The following is a 12,556-nucleotide window of genomic DNA, read 5'->3' as shown; positions in this document are numbered from 1 at the left end:
ATTTGGTGTAAAAAAAAAAGCCAAGGGCTCTAATCTCAGTTTTAGTCCAAAAATGACACCTGGCGACAAAAACAAAATGATGGCTATGTTATGCATTTTACATTTCAGGCCGTTTCTAAAATTATTAGTCCCCTACCTGGAGGGGACTATAGGTTTGCTCTCCGTCTGTCCGTCCCACCTGTGGTTTTCTGGACTTCTTCCATACCCTTTAACATATTCAACTTAAACCTGGTACACATCTTTATTAGAAGTTACAGAACAAGTGTAAGTTTTGAGGTATTTCACCAATTTCTCATAGTTATCCCCTTTTTGAACTTAGAAAATGTCACATATTATACATGGCTCCGTTTTCAGCTGCCCTGACTCCACTCCACTGCTTTAGGCCTGGGTGTTAGTCCATGGCCCAGTGCAATTGCAATGATCCCAGATATATAACCATGATATCTATATTATAAAACAAGAGTGTCCGTCCGTTCGTCCCTCCCTGAACTACTCTCTCGGTTTTGGGGCTAGCCCTGCCAAACCTATGGAACGTTTTGTGGTTCCAGTGCGTGTTGTGAAGTAGGTGGGAGGTTTCATATATTCCTCAATACAATTATGATTTGGAATTTTGCTCCATACGAAGCTGCTCCCGATCCGTAAGTAAACACACATTCACAGACATTTACTAGTTTGATAATATCCATACAATTGTGATTTTGAGTTCCACCTGAATAACGCCGCTTTTATTCATCCGAAGGTGGGTGGGAGGTTTCTTCAATTTCTCAATTCAATTATGATTTGATTTTCGATCCATACAAAGTGTTTCGTTTCTGCCTTTTCTCGCTGGCAGATTTGTCTGAATTGGTTATCACTTCAGATCAGAGTCTATAATTTGTTTAACTCATGAATGTTTGTAACATTGTATTTTGTTATATTGATGCCAAAGCATTAATTACCCTCGCCAGAGGAGCGGGTATTGCATTTGAGTCTGTTTGTCAGTTTGTTTGTTTGTCTCTCTGTTTGTTACTTGCAAAATCTAAGATTTTTCAAGTATATTGGTCGGTCTTGTGTGTTATTCTGTCTGTCTGTCTGTCAGTCACCTACAGGTTACAATTTTCAACCGATCTTCACAAAACTTCACCATATGGTAGAGTTGGTCATAAGCAAGAAGCCTATTATTTTAGAGGTCATCATAGGTCAACAACCTATTTTAGGGATTTAGCAAGTATCATGCTATGCTCGACATATTTCTTGTTTGTTTGTCTGTCTGTTTGTTTATTTGTCTGCACAGAATAAATATGACTTTCTCAGCATCGGTTGGTCCAATTGACAGGAAATTTTCACCGTCGGTAGAATTTTTCACCTGTATAATTTTTTTATGACAATTATTACGTCATAGGTCACGTGGTACTATATATATAGGTCACGTGGTACTATATATATATATATATATATATATATATAGGTCATGTGGTACTGGCGCCATCTTGGAAAAAACCTAAAAACGTTGCACCTCTATATCTCTAAAACTGCTCTATGGGAAAAATTGAAACATGGCTCATTGTTGTAAGGAACTCCATATGGGGAATAATTGTTGTTAACGATGACATCATTGGTGCCATAATTATGACATTCGATATATGACATTCGACAGGGACAATGCTTAGTCTGATCAGTTTGAAATTTATTGATCATCATCTACGCAACAATTAGAGAATAAAAATTTATGATGTAATCGCTCATGTGGTCTGGTAGCCATATATATGATCAAAGAAAAGAAAAAAAACCCTTCAAAAACAGAAGAGTTGGCTCGCACCAAGTTGACTGTGCAGGTTAAGTATTCTATGAATACCATTTAGTTTGAATGAAGTTGTACAATGAGCTGGATTAGCTGAAGTGCTTGGATGGGAACTGCACAGCCATGATGGGCCAAGCGACCATTTACTGCATCTTAAACGTACGTTATATACTATACTGATCACTCTCAAATGTCATTGAATATGTTTGTATATTTACATTTTCACGTTATTTAGATGGGTATTAATCCAGACCCTCACCCTCCTCCTCTACTCAACTTCCCCCCCCCCCCCCCCCAACCCACTTAGGTAAATGCAGGACCATTGGCCTATGCTCGGGCCTTTATGGATGAGAAGAATGCCAAGAAATTCCCTGATAACAAGGTCAAACAACTCAGAGAAGTGTTCAGGTACATTGCAATTATTCTTTAAGAATAATCGATGGCTCATCGATTTATTAACTACATGAGAGAAGATGTGGGAGGGAGGTTAAATTAAATTTTAGTTGGTAAAAGAGGTGAGGATATCAAAGAGAAAGTAGGATAGGGAAGTGCAACCCAATTAGGTGGAGCAGGGAATAGAGATTGGGAGAAAACACGAGTATGGGGCGGGGAGAGAAGAAACAAGGACATTATGTATGGGATTCTGATCGGGCAAAGAGGGGAGTGGGGGAGCTTGGAAGGTAGCGGAGTATGTAGTTATCAAAAATTCTGCCATTTATCTTTTTTAACAGGTAGGAATAATACATGTTGAAACTAGAATGGCACTCGGTAGAGAGCATACCTCCACCTGGTGAACAGGTTATGTTTTGTATCCCACTGATAGGCCGGATATACATCCGAATCTGAATCAAAATCTAATCCGCTTGTTCTTTCATCTAACCAACTCATCCACCAAGTTTAGTCATAACTCGTCCATAACTTTTAAAAATATCATGTTATATTTAGCTTTTCCAGATCACTTAAAAATTAAACAACTCTTGTAGCCAAATCCATATTCAGATCTTCACCAAAATCAAATCTATTCGTCCTTGTAAGACACCCAACCTGTCCACCAAGTTTCGTCCAAATCCGTCCACAACATTTTGAGATATCCTGCGATGTATCGTTTTTGGCCCGATCTCCCAATGGTGAAGAATCACTTTAAAATTCTCGTAGCCGGATCCGAATCCCGATCTTCACCAAAATGTAATAATTTCGTCGTTGTCACACACGCTACATCTCTGCCTAATTTCGTCCGAATCCGTCCACAACTTTTTGAGATATCATGTTCACAAACGGACAGACAATCAGACAGACAGACAGGGGTGAAAACATAACCTCCATCCACATTTGGCGGTGGAGGTAAAAAAAATGTCGTAAGATTGCAACATTGTGAAGAAAACACATAAACAATACAATAAAATTGCAGTAAAATCAAACTCCACCAAACACTTGCTTCATCCTGGAGTTTTATCAGATCAAGTCGGATTAAGCGTTATCACCCAAATACACCTTTGACCCCACATTTTGCATTGTGAAACATACTAGACCGGAATGACGGATGAGTAATACCAGGTTAAGGGTAACATTGCAGCGATACGATTACCTGCTTTGTATAGAAGAGGTTGACTTTGTGTTGCAAAGTGAATGTTCAAATACAAGAATAAAAGCTCCGCCCCCGACGGATGCACTAACATTATCCAGTAGCGAAATGCGTGCAGTTACTGTCATATAGTGGTTCAATTGTTCAAAATATGATGGATGGCTGTGCGTGGTGCAGGCAATTTGTGGAGGCTTGTGGACAGGCACTGGAGGTGAACGAACGTATCATCAAGGAAGACCAAGCAGAGTACCACGAAGGTCTTAAGAACAATTACAGGGATATGGTGCGACAACTGGCTGAGATAATGCACGAGCAGGTGATTGTTAAAACTCTTTATGGTCGCACTTTTGTGAAAGCTCCCTTGCCATCCAGTGAAGGCAAAATGGCCGCCTTGCTTATTGACTTGTGGGGAAGTAAGAGTGCGAAATCTCCCGTGGACCTTGACCGTGGGCGGTCTTCTGTCACTCCTTGCTGTAAAGTTTCCCCTCGTGTAACGATGGCATTTATTGGTTTTTGATGGCAAGGAACTTTGGACTTCAGTGCAGTATACTGTTCTGCCTTTCTCGATGCCTGCTCTCTCTACTCACTTACTCGCTACTCCCAGCTGGATAATCGTCACTCGTGTACTCATCCTGCTATAAAAAATAAGGCAATGGCTGTTCCTTACGGAATGCAAAACAGCTTGGCCCACCTCCACCAAATTTTGCATTCGTGCTTGGGGTATCCAGGGTCAGGTCTTTGGCATTAAATTTGCCACCTAGCCCTTCTACCTCACACGTTTTTGAGAGACCACTTGCGATTTTCGCCTGTACATGTGGAATAATGGACGTGGTCAAACTACGGATTGCTGTCGGAGGGAACGGGGTGTTGCGGGTTGGGAAACTATCCCAATTCTGAAGCCAAATCCTCTCACTCCCAGAGGAAGCATGTATGCCTAGTGCAAGAAATACAGAGACACATGGAGGTAAAGAGCCTTGACTCTGCTCGACATTAAGCACAATATCAATTATTTTTCACCAATATCCTGCTTGCTGTTGTTTGTGCAAATTCATCCATGATTCCCATCCTTTACTTTTTTCAAATCTTGATACATTAAAGTGGGCTGACAGGATGGCCTAGAGGTACGCACACTCCTCTAAGCGGTTCTAGCCTGGGTTTGAATCCCGACCCAGCTATAAACTGTCAGTTCGGTGTTTCACAGGCAGGGTGAGGCATCAATGTGTGTGCCGTCCCTCGGATGGACGTTAAACCGGGAGACCCATCTGCCAGAATGAGTTGGTGGACGTTAAAGATCCCATGGTGTCTTTAGCAAAGATTAGGCGAGTATCGCTGGCGCCATGGCCAAATTCCTGCCCTAACTAGGTGAACGTCAGGACTGGCCAGGCCGGTTCGTGAATGACTTGGGTCAAGCTTCCCCCGGCTGACCTCAAAACGTGGGATAATAGTGGCTGTTAAAGAGCAACTTTCATTTGGATAATAGTTGTTGCAACTGTGCGTTGCAAGAGGCGACTAACAGGGTTGACGGCAGGAAGGGCATCCGGCCAGAAAACATTGCTTCAAAAAGGGGACCACGGTGACCGAAAAAGGCGAAAAGGGGACCACGGTGACCGAAAAAGGCGAAAAGGGGACCACGGTGACCGAAAGAGGCAAAAAGGGGACCACGGTGACCGAAAGAGGCAAAAAGGGGACCACGGTGACCGAAAAAGGGGACCACAGTGACCAAAAAAGGCAAAAAGGGGACCACGGTGACCGAAAAAGGCAAAAAGGGGACCACAGTGACCGAAAAAGGCAAAAAGGGGACCACGGTGACCGAAAAGGGGACCACGGTGACCGAAAAGGCGAAAAGGGGACCATGGTGACCGAAAGAGGCAAAAAGGGGACCACAGTGACCGAAAAAGGCAAAAAGGGGACCACGGTGACCGAAAAAGGGAAAAAGGGGACCACGGTGACCGAAAAAGGGAAAAAGGGGACCACGGTGACCGAAAAAGGCAAAAAGGGGACCACGGTGACCGAAAAAGGCAAAAAGGGGACCACAGTGACCGAAAAAGGCAAAAAGGGGACCACGATGACCGAAAAAGGCAAAAAGGGGACCACGATGACCGAAAAAGGCAAAAAGGGGACCACGGTGACCGAAAAAGGCCAACCCCTGCTCTGTGGGGAAAAATGGCCTCCAGAGGTGGCTCTAAAGAGCAACAAATACATTAAAGTCCAAAAATGGCAAATTACCTTGTTGATCAGACCTATTTGTACTTTACATACTCAAGGTCGTTTTTGACTATATATCTTTGTCATTCTCACCTAACCCACCCAATCTTAGATTCTGACGGAGTATGACACTCCTAAGCGGAGCCACATGCGTGATTCCTTGCACGTATTCAACGCCATTAGTGGGACACCCTCCAGCACCACAATCTCTGGCCTACCGTCCACGTCGTCTGTCGTCTGAAAGCCTCCTTAATATTTTTCAGTGTGAAATGGACCGATGACTTCGCTTTTGGCACCACCAAGGAGGCAGGTCATGGCACATGGACTAATGGGGTGAGGGATGTCAGGGGCATGAGAAGGGAGGAAACGAGCAGATATGAGAGCAATGGATTTATTGCTGGACCTGCTGGAGATCCCAGTTTTTCCAAACCAGCCAGCTGGCTATCGTCCGTTACGGAATGAAAAACGACTGTGGATGCGTAAAGGCCGATGCCATGTCGGTGACGAAGCCGCCCCGACACCATGCTGCCGCACATTCATATCCAGTTTCAATCATCTGTCGTTTTTATTCCTTTGCATTTGGCACTATTTGTGAGAAGAGGTCAATCATTGGTTCACTTTCAAAATGCTTTATTTATACGTTTTGTTTTACCCTCCGCTGACGTGCTCTTTCGACGAAGGGGTTTGCCATCTCTACAATGGACAACCAGACATGTGCTCTGGAAGTCAACAGTCATCCTCACATTATGTCTTAATTTATTATATTTTAACTCAGTTGATGTGCACAAACATGGAACGTGTTTCATTACAACGATGGACGTCGAACACAGCAGGGTAGTTATCTTTCAGACTTCACTGGGCACGCTCACAACAACGTTGTGTCTGAAATTTACTGCATCACAAGGCCGAGGCCTAAATGAACATTGACAGATAAAACACGTGTTTCCTTTATGTTGTAAAAAGAACCAATCCTGTGGGTTTCGTAGTTGCCCCTTGATCGGCAGTTCGTCCAAACAACATGCAACTCATGCGTTTGTGATCCATCTCTGTTGTCATCTTCTCTGAACCTTTCGCTGTGTCAACTGTCTTAAAAGTGCAATAATTTTATTGGTGTATTTTAATGTAATTCTTGTTACAAATGGGGGTTTTGATGAAAGGTGGAAGTTTTGTTGATGGAAATTAATGATATAGAATTCTGGCACATATTGTACAAATTGGAATTTCATTTTACTTCGTGCTTTGTAAATTGTAGCCACGTTTTTGAAATCTCTTCTTCTTCTTTTTTACATGGCAGCAAAGTGTGATTCGTCATTCATTCGCAAAAAAGATTGTTTTATGTAATAAGTAATAAAATGACGATGTTAATTGTCATCGTGCAGTTTTAGTAAGTCGGAGGTTCCGAGAGATGAACCGTTGCCATGAAAGTAAATGAAATATTTTTGCATAAACTGGGGTAACACAAAACAGATATTGGCAGGGAATCCATTTCATTGCATCGTTTCTAATCCCGACATTCGAGTTTGAGTTGTGTTGGCCACTCCACGTGTGACGCAGAACTTTCCGTGTGAAGATGCAGGGTATTGCATCGCATTATGACCCGCAACACTACAATGCACTTCTGGCAGTCGTTTGCTTGCCAAAGGCCTTTTTGTATTGTTTAGTTACTCCCTGGGATGGTTTTGAGCTGCCATGAGTATACTATGGTTTCATCCTGTTGTAACTCTCAAATAAAACCGCAATGATAATGAACTTGTCTCGCGTAATTGGTGTCTGTAAAAGTATCCTTCTTGTGATATTTTGTAAAATAATAAAGTTAGACGTTTGCTAATTGAATTTTTGAGCTTTATGTATTTATTTGCTTGTTTATGTAATAATATAGCAGAATGATGCTGGAATTTTACTGCCGGCTTGGGATCCTAGGATCCTGGGTTCGAATCTGAAGTCGGCAAATTGAGTACCAGTTCACTGGTAATTCCTTGTGTGTCACAAGAGGCGACCAACAGGGTTGGCGGCAGGAAGAGCATCCGGCCATAAAACATTGCTTCAGAAAGAGGACCACAGTGCCCAAAAAAGGCCAACCCCTTGCTCTGCGGGGGAAAATGGCCTCTCAAGGCCCATCACATTTTCATCACGAAAATGATCCTGGAATTTTACAAACTGGTGCTCCCAAAGTTACCCTTCTCGAGGATAGGTTGAGGTTTTCTCGATTTGCAGTTTGCTCATAATAAATGGATTTTATTTGATAGTTATGGTGAGTGAAATGACTGTCCATTTCCTCTTGTATTTTTTTGTACACCGCTCCTTTCATGTTCCATCTCCAGGTGCTGCATGATGTCATCGCCGTGCACCGAAGGAGGCCCGGCGATGACACGCGCTGAAAGGGAGTACTCAGTTTTCACTCCAGTTGTTTGTTTGTTTGTTTGTTCCGGGCGATATCTCAGCCATCCTTTGAGCTAGGAAGCTGAAATTTCGGCACAATAGTGAGCACGTGCTTTGACAAAAACTGTTTTAATTTTTTTTATTAATCGATTAATTGATTAATTACTTAATTATTATCAATTTATTAAGTACAGTTGGACCCCGCTATTCGCGGGGGATACGTTCCTGTAAAATCTGCGAATTGCGAAACACACGAATAGCGGAGCATTGTTTCAATGGAAAAAGGGGGGATAGGGTCACGAAAATCCGCAAATAGAGGAGCAAACCGTGAGCGGCAAAGCAAAATCCGCAAATGGTGACGCAAATCCCAAGAATGGCAGCGATAATCCGTGAAGGTCTATGAAAGTCCTGGAAATGGCGAGACAAAACCCGTGAATGTCGACGAAAATCCGCGAAGTTGGATGAAAATCCGCGAAGGTCGATGAAAATCCCGTGGATGTATGCCACAGCATTGTTTCAATGGGGAAAAGTGGGATATGTTATAGGTTCCCGGCAGTTCCTGATTCATAGAGGAAATTTTTTAAAGTTTAAAATGTTTTCGACCGCAAATGCACATGATTACAGTTTCAAAAATGCTTACAGATTTTTTAAAAACGACAACACCAAGTACCATTTCCAATTTATTGAAGGAATGTGTTTACAGTTTATTAAAAGTGCTTCACCATACCATACCGTGAAAGAAAGAAAAAAAAACCATCATTTATTTATTTAAATTTTATTTTAAAAACATACAAAACTTTCAAATGATGATGATGATGATGGTGATGAATTGAAATCCCAATAATTCCTCGAACTTTGAGAGCGACCCAAATGATGGTGCAGCAAAATTGTGCAGTCAGGGAGAGCCAGGAGAGGTAGGAAAGGTGAGGACGCTGGTGAGAATGCTGGTGAGGACGCTGAGAGGAATATGGGTGCTGCAAAATAAATGATACTTTTTTCCCCAAAGATGAAATGAAGTTTCAATCGGATGAAAATCCAACCAAATGCTTTATTTCATTCAAAAATTAAAAACACGTTTAATACGCATCAATATGTCCACCATTAGCTTCAGAAACCATTTGAAGTCGACTTTTAAAAGATTTCAGGAAAGACACGAACATTTCTGTTTCGGTAGCTGTTTGGTTCAGAACTTGTGTCAAAACCCGGACAAGTGTCTCACGTTTAAATTTCTCGTTGTCTGGTAATGAATCAAGGATTTCTTCTGCACGCTGTTTCACAATGGCGCCAACATTCTCCGCAGGGTTCAAATCTGGAGAGTTTCCGGGCCATCTTCAGAATCCATCTTTGCCAAAGAAATCAAGTTTGTCTTCGTCAAGAAAGTCATGGGTTGCATTCACCTTCATGCATCCCGCAAGGTCGTGCAGGAAAGTCACTTGATCGAAACGACATTGTCGATTTTCAGGTTTTTGCAAAAATGGCAAAACGACTTCTTTTCAAACTATGATCACGAAAATAAGCGCCGTCCCACGATTGTCCCTGTTCTTTGACGTCAAACACCATTCCCTTTGATGTGAAGCTCAAAAAGAATCCAACACATGTTGGTTGACGCTGTTGTGGAGCGCACAAAATGTCCCAAACTTCACGACGGTTTTGAGCCCAGATTCTGCCATTTTGCGAGTTCGGTTTTCGCAGCGAATAAACGAAAAATTCATCGGATGGTGCAAGATGCAAACAGTCCGCTTCTTGCCAGTCAGACAAAAACTCACAGAAATTCTGCCGATTTTCAACGTTGGTTTCTGTGATCGAAGGAACTTGAACTCGTTTGAACGGCTTGAATTTTTCACGTTTTAAAGCTCTCCATACTGTGGTGTGGTGCACATTATGCGACGGGTCAATGCCAATGTCTTTGTGATTTTTCGCGTGCTTTGAAACCGTTGACGAGTTTTTGAGTTGACATTGCGCATCACCGCATTTCGCCACTCGAAACTCAACCGCCAGAAAGTCGTCGTCTCTTTCACCCAACAACTTGTTTCATTTGATCACCAAAAGTTTTCTTCACTCAAGTCTGCATTCCACCACCGTTTGACGGAAATTTCAGACATCCACAACTCCTGTGAAACCTGTGCGATGGAAACTGGATTTTTCAAGTCAGGCATGGCGACGTGACGGTACTGAGCATTGAAATTCCGGATCATGTCCGCCACCATTCGGTGAGCCATCCCAAATGCGGCGCAAGCAACGCGCTGTTTGGCTCTGTCCAAGACCATTGCGGAATAAAATTTGAAAAAGAACGAGAAAAATAGTCGCAAATATGAAGGAGACAACACGCAGGCAATGTGCGCGACACGTCATGATGACGCACGCGAAATTTGAATTCAAAAATCGCAGACTTGTGGTCAATACAATCTGGGGGGAAAAAGTATCATTTATTTTGCAACACCCCTTAGGGTGCAGGTGATCTTGAGGAGGAGGGAGCCGGGCTGAAAAAATGGGTGATGGGGAGCTGCCTGACACAGTGCCCAACATTTCGGGAGCAGCGAATCTTCCAAGGCCCTCTTGAACTTGAGGTACCTGTCCATGACTGGGTCAGCGTCTTGCACCCTGTCGACAATCGCCCGCATGTCCTGCAGCAACTCGCCCAGGAACTGGGACATGAGGTTGGACCTCGGCACCTCTTCCTCATTACTGCCCGCCTCCTCCTCCTCGGAAACGGAAACGTTTGGAATGGCGTCCAACTCGTCCTCGATGAGTGCGTTTAGGGAAGGGTTCAGCATCATGGTTTTCAGCATGAAGTCCCTCGTTCTTGCGTGTTGTCCTCGATCCATATTCTGAGAGGCTTCTCCATCCTTTCCATGTGGACATTCTGGACATGGGTGACCACCTTTGTACTCCATACAATGCTCGATGAAGCTTTCTCACGAATCGCCTTCTCCTTATTCCATATGTAGCGAATGGTGGTTTCGTTTACGCTGTAATGCCTGCCCACAGAGGCCGCACTCTCTCCTCTCGAAAGGCGGTCGAGCAGCTCCACTTTCTGGCTAAGGCTCATGACTTTCTTCTGCCTCTTGGTCGTCGACGCATCTCCAGCACTGGTCTTGCGATTGGGAGCCATAATTGAACAATGAGCAGAGTGAGTCAAAACTACAGGTCGTAGCAACGGGACGAGAACAATGATGAAGATGGAGGACACAATCTGTATTTATATGTAGGATTGCGAGCATTGTGGGTATCTGCGGGAGCCCATTGTTTGTGGGGGATGTTATCGGATGATGCCGTATTGAGCCTATCTGCTAATTTAAATAATAGATTTAATGAAGCATTTGCATTCTATAATTCGCGGAGGATGACATGTTTTAGTCGCTGATGGAACATCCCTCGAAGCGTTTTCATTGTGTAAGATCTCTGATGATGCTTCACCCTAATTTGCAAACTGTAATCCATTTAATGAAACGTTTGCATTCTATAGTTCGTGGAGGATGACTTGTTTACACATCTGTTGGGATACCCTGCAAAGCTCGCTTATAGTGCGACTAAAATTCGCAGACGCGAAAGCCATGAAACGCAAAGCACACCGCAGTGAATGTACGGTACTGTACTGTAAAAGCAGGTCATGCTCGTGGCTCGTATAAGATGTTTTTTTGCATACGTACGTCCAGCTGCTTTATGCATGGCTGGTGAAAGATGGGTTTTTATAAATGTGTCAAGTTGCCGGCTCGTGAATTTATTTTTTTTGCGCCCCTGAAAAACCGCGAATTCGCAGAACATGGCCGCCAATAGGGGGGAAAAAACATGCGGTTTCGCAGAACACAGCCGTGAAAAGAAAAAAAACAGAATTTGCGGGACATTTTTTCTGCGAATAGAGAAACATGTCGCATTTTATCAACCGCGAATACGTGGATTCCGCGAATAGCAGGGTCCGACGGTACTTATTTATTTTCTTTCTCATCTGGGCAATATCTCATCCACCTTTTGAGTTAGGAAGCTGATATTCGGACAGAAAATGACCAAGTGATTAGGCTGTAAAATAGATTTTTGATTTATTGATTAATCGATCAATTTATTTATTGATTAATCAATTACTTTTTTATTAATGGCTTAATTAAAAAGTTACAGCTTTGGATGAAACACTGGTGGTTTAGATATGCTATTACCCAATTAAAAAATTAATTATTTTACGATTATTATTTATTACCCTCGCCAGAGGAGAGGGTATTGCATTTGAGTCCATTTGTTTGTCTGTCTGTCTGTCCGCACAGAATAAATATGATTTTCTCTGCAACTGTTGGTCCGATTGACAGGAAATTTTCACCATCGTCGCACATCCTCCTGTAGATTTTTATAAATAATTATGACATCATAGATTAGGTGGTATGGGCGCCATCTTGGAAAAAAAACAAAATCTTTGCACCTCGATATCTCTGAAAGCGCTGCAACAAAATTGAGACATCGCTCATTTTAAATAACTCTCCACGGGGAATAATATATGTTAATGATTATGTCATAGGTGCTTCCATTATGACGTCATAATTCGACAAGTACAAAACTTCATCTGATTCGGATGAAATTTCTTGAGTGTCATCTTGGGATAAATTGGTTGAGAGAAACAATGT

At 42.7% G+C, this 12,556-nt stretch overlaps 1 protein-coding gene across 6 annotated transcripts in view; it reads left to right on the top strand.

Annotated features, from left to right (window-relative positions):
• Nucleotides 1-7,316, top strand: part of DOCK9 (dedicator of cytokinesis 9) — a 287,811-nt gene extending 280,495 nt beyond the window's left edge. For all 6 annotated transcript variants that reach the window (XM_068128621.2, XM_068128622.2, XM_068128618.2 and 3 more), the window contains 3 exons: nt 2,088-2,188; nt 3,540-3,678; nt 5,680-7,316. In XM_068128621.2, the coding sequence (XP_067984722.1) occupies nt 2,088-2,188; nt 3,540-3,678; nt 5,680-5,808 (369 nt within the window). In that variant the 3' untranslated portion in view covers nt 5,809-7,316. The remainder of the gene's footprint in view (nt 1-2,087; nt 2,189-3,539; nt 3,679-5,679) is intronic.
• Nucleotides 7,317-12,556: the final 5,240 nt, after the last annotated feature.

Source organism: Myxine glutinosa, chromosome 9 (genome assembly GCF_964187855.1).
Source record: "Myxine glutinosa chromosome 9, kmMyxGlut1.1, whole genome shotgun sequence".
In the NCBI taxonomy this organism is placed as follows: Eukaryota; Metazoa; Chordata; class Myxini; order Myxiniformes; family Myxinidae; genus Myxine; species Myxine glutinosa.
The sequence above is the reverse complement of the archived record's forward strand: the minus strand, read 5'-3'. Positions and strand labels throughout refer to the sequence as shown.